The sequence below is a fragment of the Xiphophorus maculatus genome, chromosome 17 (genome assembly GCF_002775205.1).
Source record: "Xiphophorus maculatus strain JP 163 A chromosome 17, X_maculatus-5.0-male, whole genome shotgun sequence".
NCBI classification, from domain to species: Eukaryota; Metazoa; Chordata; class Actinopteri; order Cyprinodontiformes; family Poeciliidae; genus Xiphophorus; species Xiphophorus maculatus.
In genome coordinates this window covers 1,753,827-1,774,812 of record NC_036459.1, presented here as the reverse complement: position 1 = coordinate 1,774,812, position 20,986 = coordinate 1,753,827, and the positions used below count along the sequence as shown (strand labels likewise).

At 48.5% G+C, this 20,986-nt stretch overlaps 1 protein-coding gene across 1 annotated transcript; it reads left to right on the top strand.

Annotated features, from left to right (window-relative positions):
- The first annotated feature begins 184 nt into the window (after positions 1-184).
- lrp6 (LDL receptor related protein 6) lies at positions 185-19,617 on the top strand. Its single transcript, XM_014472764.2, has 23 exons — positions 185-686; positions 3,782-4,178; positions 4,381-4,578; positions 4,651-4,847; positions 4,968-5,102; positions 6,260-6,656; positions 6,726-6,897; positions 8,391-8,607; positions 9,394-9,683; positions 9,759-9,985; positions 10,059-10,243; positions 11,510-11,833; positions 11,909-12,111; positions 12,772-12,965; positions 13,101-13,291; positions 14,055-14,264; positions 14,739-14,864; positions 14,941-15,186; positions 15,361-15,471; positions 15,546-15,773; positions 15,842-15,978; positions 16,045-16,142; positions 17,430-19,617. The coding sequence occupies exons 1-23, from the start codon at positions 632-634 to the stop codon at positions 17,722-17,724; spliced, it is 4,833 nt and encodes a 1,610-aa protein (XP_014328250.2). The 5' UTR covers positions 185-631; the 3' UTR covers positions 17,725-19,617.
- The last annotated feature ends 1,369 nt before the right edge of the window (positions 19,618-20,986 follow it).

Sequence of the window (20,986 nt, the reverse complement as noted above, 5' to 3'; positions counted from 1 at the left end):
GAGCGGGCCTGCAGTGAAGCATGGAGGTGGCAGCATCATGCTGTTGGTCGACTTCACAGAACAGACAAAAACATCACTGAACTAACACCTGGAGACCTGTCTCTCCCTCCTTCAGGTTCGTGGTTGCCCCCCCCCCCTCTCCGTTGTCTCCCCTCCCCCACCTGTTGTGGCCCCCAGCTCTCGGCTCCAGGTGTTTTCTAAAGCGCCGCGGCCCCCAGCGGTTTCTCCTGCCCGTTTTCAGAGCTAGTTGGGGAGATAAAGTAGTCCCTCCTGGTGGTTCGGACCGGATGCGCAGGTCTCTGCGGTTGCGGGCGGTTTGCGGTGTTTTTGTTGCGGCAGTGCGCAGTCCGTGTGCGGCAGAACAACAATAGAAAGCGGAGGAGGAGGAGCACCAGCGGCTTCTGGCAGCGGAGCGACACCGACGATCCTGTGGGACGATATGAGTCTTTGGATCGGACTCTTAAGCGAACAGAAGCGTGTGATGGAAGCTGGAAGGATCCGAGTCTGATAGGAACCGAACCGAACCGGAGCGGAGCGTTTTTGTTGAGAGGAAGCGGCCGCAGCCATGATGGGAATGCTGGGAATCCTCCGCTGAGGATCCGCGGCGGCTGGGCCCAGGATCGGGGGAAAGATGGGAATGTGTCTTCGGATCCTGCTGCTGTTGGGTTCCTGCTGGCTCGTCTCAGGTAAGGTTCTGGTTCTGGAGGTTCTGGCTGTTTGGACCAGGGTGGCGGGGTTCCAGCTGGATTCGGATTTTGTGTTTAGATTTCCAGGGCCTGCTAACGTTAGCTTCCAGCTAACATCCAGCTTGTTCTGGAAAAGGCATTTTCCGGGGAATTCTGCTCATAAGTCCAGTTGTAGGTTCCGGTTCTGGACGGGATGTGGGGTCTGGTTCTGGTTCTGGTTGGATTCGGGAGTTTCGGTTGATTATTTGGAGCAGAGAGGGAATGTGGGAAACAACAACAGGAGCTATTGAAGCTACTTAGCATCAAAGCTAACAGGTTGTAGCTGCTAACCAACTAAGTAATTAGCTAGTTGCCTTTCAGCTGGTTAACCAGGGTAGGTTCTGGTTCTGATCCAAATATTATTACAGAGAAAAATCAGTTTTCCAGCAGAGCAACTCAGACTGGATGCTTCCCTGGAAAAACCTCCAGGTATGGAGATTCATCCATAACCTGCAGATTGATGGGAAATCTGGAGGAAAACAGGAAAACCTGGAGGAAAACAGGAAAACCTCAGCTGGGAATCATCAGCTCCATTAGCTTTAATGCACAGCGGAATCACAGAATAACAGGAAGTCCAGGAAATATTCCCTGGAAAACCTCAGAAACAGAAATGCTTGAGTCTGGATTTAAAGGGACAGACAGCTTTCCAGGTAGCTGAGGAGTTCTGGTTCTGGTTCACTGCAGCCTCTCAGCATGACAGAACCTCCACCGTGCTTCACTGATGCTAGAAGGAACACCTGCTGCCTCCAGGTTCTGCCATGTTGGGAATTTTGGGCTTTTTCCGCATTTTCCTTCAGTAAAACAGTGTCAGAGGTCGGTTCTGGTGGTTCTGATGGATCTCTCGGGTTGTGAGCTGCTCTTTTTAGACTCCAACACTAAGCTGAAATATTCTCTTATTTTATTGAATAACTTTATTGGTGCTGAAATCTCCTCCTGGTACCAAAGATCCAGTTTTCCTTCTGAGCAGGAACTGGAGCGGCAGCGTTAAGCAGCCCAATAGACCCTTTTCATAGTGACGTCAGACAATGGCCGCCATAACTCAAAACTGGGTATCTTTACTTCCGGTGTGATTTTGCCTTGGGAACCAAGCTGAAAACTTCCCGCATTCTCATAATCTTAAGGATATAATAAAAGGTAAGTTTAATAATAACAGCATTTAAGTGTTAGATAGCTGTTACTAATCATTGTAAAGTCACCATTCTCTATCTGTGTGTAAAATAAACAGCCTCCGATCGGAGAGTAAACCACCTAGCAGCAGCTTTAGCCACATTTAGGAAAAATATACTCTCTGTCAGCGCTGTAACGTTTAGAGGTTCACTTTCTGTGTTTTATAAAACAGTGTTTACGTGCTAGATAACCGTTAAGTTTAGAAAAAACAAGACAAAAGCCACAAATAACAGTTGGGCTTGACGATATTTCTGTTTTTCCAGCAACAAAATGCGCATCTCCATGCACTGTTCATGTTTCTGTCACTGCTAACTGCCACAGAGTCTCTCCCAAAGACGCAAAGAAGGAATAAAAATAAATACACAAGAAAATATTAATGTGCAATGATTTGGATAAATAACTTTAATCTGATTACTGGATTTGAAATACGAACTCGTTAGATTATTCGTTACCGAAAAAGTGGTCCGATTAAAGGCATTACAAAGCAGCGGCGGTACCGGACATCTCTGCTTATAACAAACAAATCCCTATTTTATGGGATGAGTGGCAACTCCAGTCTATAATTTAATAATCTGATCAAGATTAGAGCCTAAAACGTTATAGTTCAAAAACAGTAAAAAGTTCTGGTTAAGGAACAGTTATGTCACGTAGTTAGCTAGCTAACAAAATTCACTAATGCTAAGCTAACGGTTACGCAAAACAAAAATACCTACCTTCATAGTCAAACAGGTATTGTTCGGTGAAGAATTTGTAGCCTTTGTCTAATTTAGATTTTTTTGTCAGAGAGAACTGGTTTGCAAATCGTGATATATCTTCAAATCTTATTTTAGGCAAATGTTTTAGAGACTGTGTAAACTCCATGCTCCGGTGATCTGTCTGATCAACATATGCTGTCAGATTTATACATCTCTCTCTCTCTCTCTCTCTCTCTCTATATATATATATATATATATATATATATATATATATATATATATATATATATATATGAAATAGACAACTTTATCATTACTTACTATGTACACCGGAACTAAGGATACACAGCTTCGAGCCAAAACGGAAGTTGTGTGACGTCATGTGAAAAGGGTCTATAACAGATAAAACAGATAAACTATTCCCACTCTGTTTTATTTATTGTTTTTGTTGCTTTGTTTGCTTATTTTGGATATAAAGGTGAACATCTATCATACTGTTTGTCTTTTGCTCTGATAAATTTCTTACTATAATAAGAATATGAACTTCTTATTGTCTCAGTAAATAAAAGATAAAAAACCAGAATCATCTGTATTGTCAGATTTATTTTACTACCTTTTATGATGTGTGTTTAATGAGATTATCAGTAAATTAGGAAATATTCTGACTAAATGCAGTTATGGTGAGCAGTTTAAATTAAACTGGAGTCCAAAGGAAACAGAAATATGTTTGTGGTTTCAGTCATAAATGGTTCTTATAGCCACTTATATCATTATAGTAGTAAAACATATTATAATAAAACTTTTTTTTTTTACAAAATTAAACCTTAGGAGAACTTGCATTATTATACTTTTATCAATATATTTCTTTAAAATTAGGCATGCACTGATATTAATATTAAAATTGCTGCTATTACTGATATTATTCATATTTCACTTCCGTTTCGACGCTTTTGGGGAAAAAATGTCCAGAAACAAAAAACAAGAGAATAATAAATATTTGTTGTTCATATCGGCTCAGTTTGATTTATTGGACCGATACCGATGCCGATATTTTGCGCATCTCTACTTAAAATGGTCTCCAAACGATATTTTGGTTTATTGCAGTAACGATTTGTTCTTTATTAGTTCTGGAACCGGGTTCTGGTTCTGTTTCCACTTCCTGTCTCCCTGCTAACACTTCCTGTGTGTCACCAGGCGAGCCGCTGCTGCTGTACGCCAACCGGCGGGACCTTCGCCTGGTGGACGCGGCGCGCGACAAGGCCAACGCCACGGTGGTGGTGGGCGGCCTGGAGGACGCCGCCGCCGTGGATTACGTCTACGCCCAGGGCCTCATCTACTGGAGCGACGTCAGCGAGGAGGCCATCAAACGGACCTCCTTCAACCGGACCGGCGCTGGCGCCGCCCAGACCGTGGTGCCGGGCCTGGCCGCGCCGGACGGCCTGGCCTGCGACTGGCTGGGCCTCAAGCTGTACTGGACCGACTCGGATACCAACCGGATCGAGGTGGCCGAGCTGGACGGGTCGCTGAGGAAGGTTCTGTTCTGGCAGGAGCTGGACCAGCCCAGAGCCATCGCCCTGGACCCGGAGCGAGGGTGAGTCCGGACGGTTCTGCTGCTGCTGGACGGGTTTAACCAGAGGCGAGGGGGAAACGGTTCTGCTGCTTCTAAATGGCCTGGAGAGGAGTTGGATCAGAACCACGTTTCTATTCATTGGATGTGAAGGAAACGGACCCGGTGGTCCTGGTGGTTCTGGTTCTGGGTTGCCCCCATGGTCTCAGCTGTGTGTCGTCCTCAGGTTCATGTACTGGACGGACTGGGGCGAGGTCCCAAAGATCGAGCGGGCCGGGATGGACGGGACCAACCGGTCCCTGCTGGTGGACCAGGACATCCACTGGCCCAACGGGCTGACGGTCGACTACGGCCAGCAGAAGCTCTACTGGGCCGACGCCAAGCACAACTTCATCCACCGCTGCAACCTGGACGGCTCCTCCAGGTACCAGCTGCCGGGTCCGACGCGGTTCTGCCGGGCCCGGACCCGATCTGATGTGTGTGTGTTGTGTTGCAGAGAAGTGGTGGTTAAAGGGGAGCTGCCTCACCCCTTCGCCCTCACCCTGTACGAGGACACTCTGTTCTGGACCGACTGGAACACACACTCCATCCACTCCTGCAGGAAGCAGACGGGTCGGGACCAGCGCATCGTCCACTCCCACATCTTCTCCCCGATGGACCTGCACGTCTTCAGCCCCAAGAGGCAACCCGTCTGTGAGTCTCAGCCTGCAGGGTCTCGTATCGACTGTGTCTGTCGCATATCTGGACCCGTCCAGACCTGCTACGCTCTCCTCCCGGCCGGTTCTGACCCGTTTCCGTGTCGATGTGTTGCAGCGCGGAGCAGCCCCTGCTCCCATGGCAACGCGGGATGCTCCCACCTCTGCCTGCTGTCCCCCAGCCGGCCCTTCTACCGCTGCGCCTGTCCCACCGGAGTCCAGCTGCTGGAGGACGGACAGACCTGCAGAGACGGTGAGGACGCCCTCCATCTTCATCACCATCATCATCATCACCATATGGGCCCTTCCTGGTCTCAGTCTGTCTCAGAGAAGGAAACTAAATGTCAGCTGGTTACAAGTCGTTAGTTATTCTGAAAAACTTTATTTGTGACGATTATCAGTTTGAACTGGAAGCTGCTACAGCCTGGTGGTTCTGGACCCGGTCTGGTCTGTTTGGACCTGGTCCGGTTGGTTTGGACCCGGACCGGGTATGTTTGGAACCGGTCCAGTTGCTGGTTTGTTGGTTCTGATCTGAATCGTTTGCAGAATCTCTCTCAGTTTGCAGATTGAGTCAATTGAGACGTTTGGAGCCAGACTTTGTTCTCCTCTGATCTGGAAGCGGGCCGGTGCTGGGCCGACCTACCGTTGCCATGGCAGCCCGCTCCTCCCCCCACTGGTCTCCCCCTCCCTCCGGCTCCTCTGTTTACATTTTTCGGTGGGAAGCCGGCCTCGGGGGCGGGGCTACCGGACAAAGCCGCCTTTCAGGCCGTTGTTGCGGCTCGGCGGTGGGAATGTGGCGGCGGCGTTCCAGGACCAGGAAGTCCTCCCAGCTCTGCACTGGGAACGGGATGAAGGTCCAGCAGGAAAACTGGGAAAATTCACAGAAACTTCTGGACAGCTTTTATCAGGAAGCAGATATTTATTTTCAGGATATTTTATTTTATGTTAAGGCTACAGCAAACAGTTTTATTAGTAATGAATTATTTAGACGACTGATCGGGAAAACGTAGCGAATTTTCATTTAACCACTTATAACCACTTATGTAATGCATTACAAATAAATAATTTAATTCCTTTTTCATATGAGAAAACACTATGTTGACAGCTTTGCTCTGATCATTAAAAGATTGATTAATTTTAGTATTAACTAATAACTGGATAACTAAAGGTGATTAATAATTATTATTGTTTCCAGTTTGTGGACCAGTCAAAGGCCTTATCAACCATAAATGTTTCGTCTTCCTGCTGTCTTGTTCTATCAGTAAACCGTTACAAACTGATCGATTACTGAATGAGTTCAATAATTGATTAATCAATTCAGCCCTGATTCTGATGGATATTTGATGATTTATTTTATTGTTTTTTAGCTGCTGTGATAATGACTCCTGGTCGATGCTAACATGCTAACAGGTGCGACCCAGATGCTGCTGCTGGCCCGGCGGACTGACCTGCGTCAGATCTCCCTGGACACGCCCGACTTCACCGACGTCATCCTGCAGGTGGACGACATCCGGCACGCCATCGCCATCGACTACGACCCGGTGGACGGATACGTCTACTGGACGGACGATGACGTGAAGGCCATCCGCCGCGCGCGCCTGGACGGCAGCGATGCCCAGTTCGTGGTCACCTCACAGGTCAGCCACCCGGACGGCATCGCCGTGGACTGGATCGCCCGGAACCTGTACTGGACCGACACGGGGACGGACCGCATAGAGGTGACCCGTCTGGACGGAACCATGAGGAAGATCCTGATCTCCGAGGACCTGGACGAGCCCAGAGCCATCGTCCTGGACCCGGTGGCCGGGTGAGTCCCGCTGCCGGCCCGCCGGCCCTGCCGCGGGACGGCTCCGTGACGGTTCCGTTTGACCCGCAGGTACATGTACTGGACGGACTGGGGCGAGGTTCCGAAGATCGAGCGGGCCGACCTGGACGGGCTGGAGCGGCTGGTGATGGTGAACACGTCGCTGGGCTGGCCCAACGGCCTGGCGCTCGACTACGAGCAGCGGCAGATCTACTGGGGAGACGCCAAGACGGACAAGATCGAGGTCAGTCCAGGCTCGGGTTCTGGTCCAACAGAACCGGGTCAGACCCAGGGTCAGGTTCAAAGGAACTCAGGGTTTCGGCTGTTGTTCAGTTTTCTGGAAGTTTGTTGCAGATTTGTGGTGCATAGAAGCTGAATGCTGCTTCTCTATGTTTGGTTCTGGTTCTGATGCAGAGCAGAACTAGAACCAGCAGGTTGATCCAGCATCAGATCAGATCTTATTTTGTTCAGTGGTTTATAAACTACCGGGTGGTGGTGTAGAACCGGGTGGTGTAGAACCTGGTGGTGTAGAACCAGATCATTTCTGATCTGGATTAAAAATGAAGAAGCTGTAAAAGTTTCTTGTTGGTTCTGGTTCTGGTCCAGAGTTGGAGACCGGGGTGAAACCAGGCATTCAAACTGGAAGCTTTGAAAACACGGACTGATCTGGATCATATATCCGATCAGAACCGGTCCGTTCAGCTCCCCTCCCCGCTCAGAACCACATCTGGCTCTGTTTAGAACCGCGCTGCGGTCCGATCCAGCCTGCTGGGTCCGGCGCTCCCGATGGAAACTCCTTATTTATTCGCCAGACTGAGGAAGAGGAGGAGGAAGAAGAGGGCCGACCCAGCGGCAGCCAATCGCAGCGCTCCACAACGCCGACCCGCACATTCATCAGAACTGGATCAGAACCGGGTTTTATCTCCTTGATCAGAACAGATCTGGTTGGATCTGCTGAGGGACAGATTATTATGAGGCGGTGACCTCATGAGGAACAGAGGTCATCTGGTTCTGTTGGACAGTCCAACTGGGTCAGACCTGCAACCGTCCAGCTGCTGGTTTCAGGTGGTCGTTGTGTCCTCAGCATGATGCTGCCACCGCCCAGCTGGAAGACGGCTGGTTTTCCTCCTTAAAATCAGTTCTTATATTAATCTTCATTTATCTCCTTCAGCTGAACGTTAATCCTGAATCCGGTCCGTTTTTATTAATCAGCTTTGCTTCAGAGCAGCGGTGTCCAAAGTGTGGTTCAGGGGCCGTCTGTGGTCCGGCTGCAGTTTGTTTTAATCTAAATTATTTCCCACATCATTTCCTAACTGTGGATCATATTTGACAGAAAATATTCATGTTTTTATAACCAAACTTTTCCATAAAGCGACTTCACTGAACTCAAATTAGCTTTCATCTAATTTATGAAACTTTGCGAAATATAGCAAATGTTTTGAAAGAAAGTGACACATATTTTGTTTTTAGAACAGAATAAATGTATTAAATCAACCCCAAAGGAATTTAAAAACTAGAAGTCTTTTAATGCAAAAGTTTTGGATCTGTGATGAATTTTCACAAAAAACTAAAATTGGAATATTTCATTGGCTTGATTTAAATCTTAAATCTGTGTGTGTGTGTGTGTGTGTGTGTGTGTGTGTGTGTGTGTGTGTGTGTGTGTGTGTGTGTGTGTGTGTGTGTGTGTGTGTGTGTGTGTGTGTGTGTGTGTGTGTGTGTGTGTGTGTGTGTGTGCAGGTGATGAACATGAACGGGACGGGCCGACGGGTGCTGGTGGAGGACAAACTTCCCCACATCTTCGGCTTCAGCCTGCTGGGCGACTTCGTCTACTGGACGGACTGGCAGCGCCGCAGCATCGAGCGCGTCCACAAACGCACCGCCGAGCGCGAGTTCATCATCGACCAGCTGCCCGACCTCATGGGCCTGAAGGCCACGCACCTGCACCGCGCCGCCGGTGAGTCCGCTGATGTCACAAGGGGGCGGGGCCTAGCCCGGAAGCATCTCCTTTCTTTTGTTCCCTCCTTCTTCTTGAGTTTGCTGGCGGTTGGCAAACATCTTTAGGTGTGCATTAGCGCCACCTAGTGGCGGGGAAAGAAGAATGGCAATACTGTTCAAATATGTTTAGTTTGATGTGAATTATCTCAGTTTCCAGAAGAAAAAGAAAAGTGAATAAAGTTTAATTCCACTTCAGCTCCACCTCTGTCCTTCAACCAGCAGCTTAATGTGTGATTGGTCAGTGTCAGCACTGTGACCTTTGAACCTTCTTAGGGACTTCCTGTTTCAGTGAACATTTTTATGACACTAGAGCGCTGAATAAGCAATCTTATAGTAGGCTTATCTGACCCGCAGAGTTTTTTGTTTGTTTTGCTGTATTTTTTATTTTTGTTTATGAACTTCCATCCTAGCTTTGCAACATTTATTAAAGAAAAAGTTTTACATCTTTGTTCAAACTGTTTGAGTCAGATGGATCTCCCTGAGCTGCTGCTGGACGATATGAACCAAAAACAGCCAATCAGAGCCAAGAGGCGGGGCTTCTTGCTGTCAATCATCCTTGTGTACTCGCTGCTAAATGTGATAATGGTGGAGAAACAGCTTACAGTGACAGGAAATCTGTTTCTGCTATGCTAACTAGCCTAGGATTCATGACAGTCTATGCTAACTGCAACATAGCAGAGAGAAACGGGGAAGGGTCTGTTCTGGTTCTGGTTTTGTAGTTTATGTTCTGGTTCTGCCTGTGCAGGGACCAACCCGTGCGCTGACAGTAATGGCGGCTGCAGCCACCTGTGCCTGCACACGCCTCAGGGCGTGCGGTGCGGCTGCCCGAACGGCCTGGAGCTGCTGGGCGACCTGCAGAGCTGCATCGTCCCGGAGGCCTTCCTGCTCTTCTCGCGCCACACCGACATCCGCCGCATCTCCCTGGAGACCAACAGCAACACCATGGCCATCCCGCTCACCGGCGTCAAGGAGGCCTCCGCCCTCGACTTCGACATCACCGACAACCGCATCTACTGGACCGACATCACGCTCAAGGTGGGTCTGGGCCCGGCCCGAACCTCCAGAACCACCGGAACCGGCCTCTAACCTGTCCTCTTTTTGGTTCTGTAGACCATCAGCCGGGCCTTCATGAACGGCAGCGCGCTGGAGCACGTGGTCCAATTCGGCCTGGATTACCCAGAAGGCATGGCGGTGGACTGGCTGGGCAAGAACCTGTACTGGGCCGACACCGGAACCAACCGCATCGAGGTGGCCAAGCTGGACGGGCAGCACCGCCAGGTTCTGGTCTGGAAGGACCTGGACAGCCCGCGGGCCCTGGCGCTGGACCCGGTCGAGGGGTGAGGCTCCGCTTCTCCTGGACCCGGTCCTGTTCCGACCCGTTTCCGTTTTGACCCATTTCCATCCCTGCAGGTACATGTACTGGACCGAGTGGGGCGGGAAGCCCAAGATCGACCGGGCCGCCATGGACGGAACCGGCCGCATCACGCTGGTGTCAAACGTGGGCCGGGCCAACGGACTCACCATCGACTACGCTGAGCGGCGCCTGTACTGGGCCGACCTGGACACCACGCTCATCGAGTCCTCCAACATGCTGGGTAATTAGAGACTTAGACTTAGACTGGCTTTATTGTCATTTTGCATGCACAGGGTGAATACAGAACGAGATTTCGTTGCATACGGCTCAGGACAGTGTTTTGAGCTTTCAATGTTGTGAGGTTACTCCAGAATAAAATAAAATACAGTATAAAATATGAATATAAATATAAATATAAAATATAAAGTGCAGGACTGACAGTAAAAAGGAAGTTACTTAGCTCTGTACATGTGCAAGGTATAAAGTGGAGACCAGATTTTAAGTGCAGTCCAGTTAAGTTAATTATCAACAGAACCGGAAACAACCTCCAGAATCCCGGGGTCCAAACACAGCAGGTGCTCCTCCGGGCAGAACCAGGGGAACCTGCTACTGGGTGCGGTTAAGATTCTGGGTAAGGGCCGTGCTGTGGTGGCGCAGTGGGTTAGCACGCCCCACGTTTGGAGGCCTTAGTCCTCGACGCGGACGTCGCGGGTTCGACTCCCGGTCCCGACGACCTTTGCCGCATGTCTTCTCCCCTCTCCTCACCCTCCTTCCTGTCTGCCTACTGTAGAAAAATACGAGCCACTAGCGCCGCAAAAACTCTTCGGAGAAAAAAAAAGAAAGAAAAAAAAGATTCTGGTTAAGTCTACTTCGCTCACCTGGGTGGGACCTTCAGAGAACTCGGATCAGGTCCTGCAGCTGCAGTCGGGTTTTTGGGTTGTCTGTTAAAACGCTGCTCAGAAAGTTCTACAGCTCCAGCTAACCTGAATCCAACCAGAACCAGAACGGTTCTGGTTGGATTCAACTGCTTTCGGATCAGTTCTTTCAGTCGTTTTAGGTTTGACTTGAGATTGTTTTCAAAAATTTCATGCAGTTAGTCTGGATTCTGGAAGGTACTGGGCGGGTTTTAAACTGGTACTTGGACTCGTCTGTGTGAATAGAAACTGGCTAAATTTCACAGAACCGATTGAACCCACTTTCTTTCTGAACTGGTTTTGGACTGGTTTTGGTCTTGAATGTAGAAAGTATTCAACTTTATTTTGACTCGGTTCAGACTGGTTTTGATCTGGTTTCGGAATGATTACATGCCTGTGGTCCCAGTGTTGATTCTGAACTGGTTTTGGACAGGTACTGAACTGGTTATGGGGTTTAAGACCGTTTTCATTGCCTAGTCTTGGACTCGTAACGCTCTGTGTGAACAGAAACCGGCTGTTTCTTGGTACCGATCGAACCCGGTCTTGTTCTGGTTCTGATTTCGTCATGATTTTTCCGATTTCTCATCTTACAGGCAAGGAGCGAGAGGTGATTGCCGACGACCTGCCTCACCCGTTCGGCCTCACCCAGTACCAGGACTACATCTACTGGACGGACTGGAGCCACCGCAGCATTGAGCGGGCCAACAAGACGAGTGGCCAGAACCGGACCCTGATCCAGGGACACCTGGACTACGTGATGGACATCCTGGTGTTCCACTCGTCCCGGCAGGCCGGCTGGAACGCCTGTGCCTCCACCAACGGCCACTGCTCCCACCTGTGCCTCGCCGTGCCCAGCAGCTTTGTCTGCGGATGCCCCGCCCACTTCTCGCTCAACCTCGACAACAAGACGTGCAGCGGTGAGCCACCCGGACTCGACCACGACCTGGACAGGTTTTGCTCAGGTCTCTGATCAGTCTGCTTGTCACATGCAGCTCCCACGGCGTTCCTGCTCTTCAGCCAGAAGGCGGCCATCAACCGCATGGTGATCGACGAGCAGCAGAGCCCCGACATCGTCCTGCCCATTCAGAACCTGAAGAACGTCCGGGCCATTGACTACGACCCGCTGGACAAGCAGCTGTACTGGATCGACTCCAAGCAGAACGTCATTCGCCGCGCCCAGGAGGACGGCAACCAGGTGGGGAAGCTGACCCGACCGAATCAACTTTGATCCAACTCCTTTGGGTTCTGATGGTTAGCTTAGGGAGGTTGGAGACCCAACGGGACCCATACAAACCCTTCCCGCTTCTGAAGCGGGAAGGGTTTACTACTGAGTAACTATGCTACTGAATATTTTTCCTATTCTTAAATAGATTAATTGAGTAAAGATTTTAAATTTATCATAAGACACTTCAGTCATTGGATTTCTGTCATTTATTGTGCATAAGCAAGTCAAAAATCAGATCAATCCTCAAGCAGTTGGGTCATCCGTTTTGTTCATATCCATGTGAAATACCATGTTTCCTCCCGCTCATCCACCTCACTGTCTTCATTCCTTTCTTGCATCATCCTCCTGTCCTCATCCCCTCTACATGCATGTTTCTTCGTTTTTCCTTCCTCCGGGTTATACAAACCCTTCCCGCTTCTGAAGCGGGAAGGGTTTGTATAGATTAGCATTAGCCTTATGCTAACCAGAGCAGCATTAGCTTAACCACAGCAATTTTCACAACTGATTATCAGCTAAGAATAAGTAGCTGATGAAGAGAAAAAGTAAATAATGAAAATTAACAGTACGGACGCTGACACTAATATCGGAGGGTCCTGATCCAGTTGGCCGTGTTCTGTCTGGTTCTGTTAGACTGTGACGGTGGTGTCCAGCTCCCTTCTCGGACCCTTTGATCTCAGCATCGACATCTTCAGCCGATTCATCTACTGGACCAGCGAGGTGACCAACGTCATCAACGTGACCCGGACGGATGGCAGCCGGGTCGGCGTGGTTCTGCGGGGCGAGCACGACAAGCCGCGGGCCATCGTGGTGAACCCAGAGAGAGGGTGAGTCCGAGTAGTTCTCCCAGTGCCGGACCCTGGGTCAGCAAAACTTGTATAAGTGACCTGTTTGTTATCAATGGGTGTTAGCACTGGGTGCTAACAAACAGGTCAGTCACGCTAACAGAACCTGTTCCACAGGTACATGTACTTCACCAACCTGCAAGACCGCTCACCCAAGATTGAGCGGGCAGCGCTGGATGGGACGGAGCGCGAGGTTCTGTTCTTCAGCAACCTGGGAAAACCTGTGGCGCTGGCTGTGGACAACGAGGCGGGGAAACTGTTCTGGGTCGACTCAGATCTGCGCCGCATTGAGAGCAGCGACCTGTCAGGTGAGTTCTGTTAAAGGTCCGATCGGAAGCAGAATCTGACAGGAAGCAGGACCCGACAGGAAGCCATCCTGGACTTACATGCTGCTGTTTCCGTTCAGCCTGCAGGAAACCATGACCTTTGACCCTCCCAGGTAGCGAAAAAACCTTTGATGTAGAAACTCTGGAAGACTCCAGAGAGATAATCTGATATTTTAGTTTCAGTTGGTGCCCCCTGCAGGCCATCCAGAGGAACAGCAGTATGTCCATCGAGACAAAAAATAATAGAAAAGAAGATATTTTGATGTTAATGAGATATAAACCTCGAAGGTTTTTTAATCTCGTTAAAATGAGAAACTTCTCCTGAATTTATTTCCAAGTTCTGTCAGATAAACATGAATCCTGATGTTCTCTAAAGCTGGAGAGGCTTTAGGTTTTCCTCCACGTGAGTGAAGAGGATGACTGGATCAATAAAATATTTATTTCTGTCATTTCTAACCTTTCTATACACAAGTCAAAGGATGCTGAAAAAGCAAACAAAGCTGAACAAAAGAATACTAAACTTTAACCCAGAAATATATTATAAACGATATTTAAATTCCTGTTGATGACCAGAGCGAAATGTTGACTGAAGCTCATTCTGATCCTCCTGAGCTCAGGTGAAAGGTGTGTTTAACGGTGTCCCCCCTTCTCCCTCCTGCCTCCTCTCCCATTTTGTTGCCTTTGTTCCTGAAGTTCTCGCCCTTGTTTTTTCTCCCTGGTGCTTTTATTTTGGTGAGCACTGCAGGAGCCAATCGGATTGTGATCGCGGACTCAAACATCCTGCAGCCGGTGGGCCTGACGGTGTTCGGGAAACACCTGTACTGGATTGACAAGCAGCAACAGATGATCGAACGCATCGACAAGACGACGAGGGAGGACCGCACCAAGGTCCAGGCGCGGGTCGCCTCCCTGAGCGACATCCACGCCGTGCACGAGATCGACATGAACGAGTACCGTGAGTCCACCGCCGCCGACGGAACATAGACTGACCTACCAGCAGCTGACCTCATCTAAGAATGTCCAGAACCAGACCCAAACCCAGAATAAAACAACCTCAAAACCAAAACCTGAGTCTAAATTAACCTCTCTAAAGACGTCTCAAACCCAAAACCAGTTTCCAACTGAAAACTAGGCTTGTCCCAATCTGAGGCCAGAATCAGTTTAAAAGCCAGTTTTAGACTGAAAACATTTCCACAGTCAATCTTAGACCAGTCCACAACCCAAACGACAGAAAAACCTGAAACTAAACTGGAAATGTCTGAAACTTCAAGACCTTCAAACCTAAACCAGAATAACAACAGTTTTTGAATAGTTTTCTAGCTGAAATGATCTAAAACCAATCTAGACCAAAGCTAAAGCGAGTCCAGAACCAAACAAGACAAACCTGAGTTCTGGTTTACCTGCTCTAACTTCCTGTTTCCTCCTGCAGGAAACCATCCTTGCACCCGGGACAACGGCGGCTGCTCCCACATCTGCATCGTGAAGGGCGACGGAACCACGCGCTGCTCCTGCCCCGTCCACCTGGTGCTGCTGTCCAACGAGCTCACCTGTGGAGGTGAGCCTGTCGCCGAGCCGCCCCGTCGCCGCTCCGCCGGTGGCGACCCGTTGACCCGTCCTCTCTCTCTCCTCAGAACCGCCCACATGCTCACCCGATCAGTTCGCCTGCGTCTCCGGAGAGGTGGACTGCATCCCCAACACCTGGAGGTGCGACGGCTTCCCCGAGTGCGACGACCACAGCGACGAGAAGGAATGTCCCGTCTGCTCCGAGTCCGAGTTCCAGTGCGACAGCCGGCAGTGCGTGGGGCAGAGCGAGCGCTGCAACGGGGAGGTCAACTGCCAGGACGGGTCCGACGAGAACAAGTGTGAAGATGATCCAGGTCCAGAGGCTAAAATAATCTCTAAGCCATGAAACCAATTCTCAACTATACAATCGTCAGTCTAGTCTAAAACTGGGCCGAAACCAGTTCAGAACCAAAAACAGGAAAAAACCTCAATAGAAACTGGGAATGTCTCCCAGTTTTGGTACTGATGTGTTCTGGTTCTGTTCCCAGTCCGGTGTCTGGCGGACCAGTTCTCCTGCGCCAACGGCCAGTGCATCGGGATCCACCAGAAGTGCGACCACAACACGGACTGCAGCGACAACTCGGACGAGATGGACTGCTGTGAGTCTGGTCCCGACCCGGCTCCGACCCGGTTCTGGTGGTCTCTTTGTGCCAACGCTCTCCTGTACTTACAGACCCGCCGGAGCTGCCGGCGCCGACCAACAGCACCATCAGCTCCATCGTTGCCGTGGTAATGGCGCTGTTCGTAGTGGGCGCCATCTACTTCGTGTGCCAGCGCGTCCTCTGCCCCCACATGAAGGACGACGGCGAGACGGTCGCCAACGACTTCGTGGTCCACGGCCAGGCCTCGGTGCCGCTCGGATACGTGCCGCACCCCGGGTCACTGTCCAGCTCGCTGCCGGGTAAGGCGGGTCGCGCCGGGGGGGCGGGGCCAGTTGTGACCCGGTTCTGACCCACTCTCTGTCTGCAGGTATGTCCAGAGGGAAGTCTGTGATTGGCTCCCTGAGCATCATGGGCGGCAGCAGCGGCCCTCCGTACGACCGCGCCCACGTCACCGGAGCGTCATCCAGCAGCTCCTCCAGCACCAAGGGCACCTACTTCCCCCCGGTGAGACCCAACCCGTCCGGTTCTGGTTCTGGTTCTGGTTCTGGTCTCATGCTGTCTGTCTTCCAGATCCTGAACCCGCCGCCGTCGCCCGCCACCGTCCGCTCCCAGTACACCCTGGAGTTCGGCTACTCCTCCAACAGCCCCTCCACCCACCGCTCCTACAGGTACTAACGGGCCGGGTCGGAACCACCAGACGGATCAGGCAGTTTTACCCAAACATGCTAATTCAGATTTCTGATTATATTTGGACTTAATGACGTCAGATTATTAAATATATCTGCAACTGAATTATTATCATAATGTAAATTTGAGATGCCATTAATTTATTTTTAGAAACTGATTAAACTAGTAACTTAAAAACAAATAATGACTCAACGAAACAAACAGAAACATCTGGACTTTAGTTCTGACTCGTCATGATTCCTGATAAATTAAAGAGATCATGGATGGTTTTAATCTAGACTAGTTTTCTATGCTGATATCTTGAATTGATATTTTGACCAGTCAGAATGACATCACTAATATCTGGAGTAATTATTATTTCTAGTCAAACTGCCCAGATTTTCCATTGGGGAATGTTTGGTACCGCAGCAGCTTTTGCTCCTTAAGGCTGTTTTTAGGTGTAAATAACTTTGGTAGCCTGGCAGAGAAAACAACATCTTTGATATCTTGAATCATTATTCTGTCAAAACATCCCAAATTTATGAAACACTTTCAAATTTCAATGAGAAATGAAACATTTTTTGAAAACGCTCCATTTCCAGCTTGTCGACAGCAGCACTTTTTGCTCCTTAAATATGTTCAGATTTATGAAGCAGTTTCTATGGAAGCATTTTGCTGCCAGAGGTTGGAAATCAATTCAATCAATTTTCTTATTTCTAATAAGAGAAATCTTATTAGAACATAGTCTATATGAGATGCAAAACGACAGTAAAGTTTCTCGTTACAATATAAAGATACAATCCTCTGACAGATCCTGAGTTATTAAAGACCCATAAATCGTTTCCCTCTCTCTCTTCACAGCTTCAGCCTGTCTGACTGAAAACTGAACACCTTTTGGGTTTAATAAGATACAAATCTCGTCTTAACATGTTTTTAAAATCTTACTGAATTTCAGCTAAATGTTTCCATGCGTTTTTTGCCTTCTGCTGGCAGCTGTTTGGGCAGCTCAGTGGCAGCTCTTTACATTAAATTTCTCAATTCAGAATCTAAAGTGTAACTTTGAGTAGTGATTAGGTTTGTCATGTCTGGAATTGTAATCCAGATGCTTGGCCACTCAGTGACGCCATCTTGAAAAGCATTTGATCCGTTCAAACTGAATAAATCTTCAGCTGTTTTTCCGTCTGCTCAGAAAGTGAAAGTCAGTCAGTGAAAGTTATGTTAAACTAGCTTGCCATACATTTGGCTCTCCATAGATTGGTGAATACAAACTGATGTTTTCATCCTTCCAGCTACCGGCCCTACACCTACCGCCACTTTGCCCCGCCCACCACGCCCTGTAGCACCGACGTCTGCGACAGCGACTACACGCCGGGCCGCCGGCCGCTCAAATCCGCCGCCGTCAAGGGCTACACCAGCGACCTCAACTATGACTCGGAGCCGTTCCCGCCGCCGCCCACACCGCGCAGCCAGTACCTGTCGGCGGAGGAGAACTGCGAAAGCTGCCCGCCGTCGCCGTACACAGAGCGCAGCTACTCCCACCACCTGTACCCGCCGCCGCCGTCCCCGTGCACGGACTCCTCGTGAGCCAAGCCCCGCCCCCTCCCTGTATATAACAATTGTTGATATCTGAGGCGAAAAGAGAAAACGGGAAGAGACTGCGGCGGCGGCGCTAAAAGGGAAGCGGAGGACGGCGACCTGCAAAACATTTGTACAGAACAGAGAAATCATATTTATATATTTTCTATACTGATGATGATGATGATGATGCCATAGAGTTTGTAATTTGTACATTTTTAATAGAAACTTTTATTAAACTCGCCACAGAGAAAAGTTGCCTTAAAGTCAAACGGGACCGCGGCGCCGCCCAATGGGACCGCGGCGGCGCTGGCCAGTCGGACTCCTGATGCCAAATACAAGCAGCAGCCACAGGCCCCTCCCACTCTGGGGTTCTGGGGCGGGGCATCATAATTTTGTCCCTGTCGGGCCTCCATACCACCACATGCTGGCCCCGCCCCCGCCTGTTTTCACACCACGAGGAAGATCTGCTCCTCATCATCATCACAACCTGTGCCTGAGCAGTGCCACAGCTACATGTGCTTTTATTTTGAAATCCCCACTGAAAGCTCTAGTATTTTTGTACCACATACTGTGTAGATACGTATTTATAAGCTATATAGAGAATCGATGTAAATGTCTCGCCTGCAGCTCTTCATTCCTCTTTTTTATTCCCTCCTTCTATTTTTCTACAGAATCGCTGACAATCTCACAACCTGTCCTCGTTTTTACTGTCCTCAGCATCAGGACGCAGGGGTCGGAGGTCATTTTCTGACCCCCTGAGCCCAGTCCCAGTCAGAACTGCACCAGCACCAGTCCAGACAATCTCTAGCAGGTCTGACCAGAACCGAAGAGGTCTGGCTCAGACCTGAGAAAGCACAAAGAACCAAGGGCAGCTGGACGGGTTGGAGCCCCGCCCCCTCACAGAGCGCTCTGATTGGTTGATTACATGGAGACCTTAACGAGTTTTTAAACATTAAGACCAAAATCTGACCAACGTGTTTTTCTATGCTGTCTCCATACGGCCTTTATACTTATTCACAGTCTGCTGCCAGTCCAGAACCTCTAAGGCCTCCACAAAACGTCTTGGCACTGCAGGACTTCCATATACCTTAAATATGTCCTTTTGGGTCGCCTGATTCTGGCAGTGCAGGGTCTCTGAATGTCACACACAGTTTCTGTCTGTCCTTGGTCTCCGTATTGCCACATCACCAGGTTTTTGTCACTTGGAAGCTCCCATATAGCTCAGACGTTCAGTTTTTTTACCAGCCTGAGTCTCTGTGACCTGAGTTCTGGTACTGCATGACCACATAGTGTCTGACCATCCCAAGTCTTTCTACTTCCTCCACATTTAATTTTTGACCACCCTGGGTCTCCTTACCTACTTAACATTTAAATCTTGGCCTTTCTGAGCCTCCATACATCCTTCATGTTCCGTTTGTAGTTCTTCTGAGCCTTCGTACAGCCTCCAAATGTAGGTTTTTGACCATTCCGAGTCTCCATACTTTCTCTTCATTCAGTTTTCGACCCTCCTGTTTCACCGTACCTCCTCTACAATCAGTTTTTGGCCCCTCTGAGCCTCCGTTCCTCCTCCATGTGTCCTCAGACAATGTTGCCTGTATTTCAACCCTGCTCCTCTACATGTGCTCTCTTCTGGCGGAAAAGTTCTCATTTCTGCACTTTAGACGGTTTTCTTGTCTAATTTTATTCGGTACCAAGTGACTGAAGCTGAGGCGATGCTAAGAGTCCACTCTGCTCCGACGGTTTTTAAGATCTGGGACATCAGATGTGAACAAAAATCTTTAAAAACCTCTTTAAGCTGAACTGGAATCAAACCTGTGATCTGATTTTTAAAAGCCACTAATGAACCATCCGAGGGAAATAATTCAGTTACAGTGAAATAAATGAGAACTGTTGATTTAATGCTGGTGTTTGTGTTTTTATATGAAGTGTTTTTCACAGATTTCCACCAAATTACTCTCTGTTGGGTTTTGGAGGATTTTCTGTTTGCTGAGTTTCTGGACAGATTACAAATGAAGACTAAATGATGATTTGCTCATTGATCCTGCAGACCCTCTTCCGGCCTGCAGGTGGTGCTGTGGGACAGAGGGGAAGTGGACAGTAGAGGCTCGCAGGAAGTAGAAAGGTGGACGGGTTCGGCTCCAGCTCGTTACTCATCAGATGCTGAATCTGTTTCTGTTAAACATAAACTGAGTGAACTTTTCCTGCAAAGTTCAAGTGCTGATTTCACACAAACACAGTAGAATTAATCAAACATTTAAACCAAAAGTTTCCATTTCAGCTGAGCAGGAATGTTTGAAATGTGAAAATATTTGATTCTACAAACCTGAGTTATTATTTCTCCACCTGAACGTCTGTTCAGGATGAGCTTTGCAGGTTTGTTCAACTGGATCTGATGGTGCTGGAATCAGACGGCCATCAGGAGGAAGAGGAGAAATGGTCCTGTTCTAGTTACCATGGTAACAGCCTGCAGGTTTTCTCTGCATGTTTAGCTTCATTGCTGAATGTTTTTATTACTGCAGCTGTAATCTGTCAAAATTCAGTCCTGAGGATCGAGAACAATTTGGCATAAATCAAAACTAGTTTAATAAAAACTGTTGTTAGAAGATGATCCAGGACCTTATGAACCTTATAATTTAATAGCATTTTATCACAGTTAATTACTATTTAAATGATTAAAAACATAAAGCAAGAGCTGATAAAATTAAAGATAGCATTTCTAACTACAAACTACAGCTAAACAAACCAGAAACTGGAGGACCTGTAAGTTGAATAAATAAACTTTAATAAGTTTAGTTATTTCTGAGTTTTCTCTGTTTTCAGAACTGAGGTCTAGTACCAACAGGGACAGAACTGGTTTGGCCCAGTTGGTTCTGATTTCAAAGGGAAGTGATGCCTTGATGCTTTTGGGGAAGGAGGCGTCGCACTGCCCCATCGACCAATCAGAAGGTAAGCATCGCATTTATTCTGTTAGTCAGAGACGAATCATGAAGCTGTTTTCACATCCTAGGCTTTAATCAAATAAGAAATAAAAGGCCTCACATTTAGAGTTTAACACTTTAATCAATGAAGAAATGTTTTCTGACATTAGAGACAACGGAACAAATTATTCCCAAATATTCATCCTGTTCGATTCAACTGAAAAACTGACGAGCAACAACCAGTGTGTATTGGCATTAACACTACTTAACAATAAAACAATGTAATAATAAAAGTATCAATCTTTACAAAGACTAACCCCATATCATAATAGAGCCTCCACCAGGTTTCT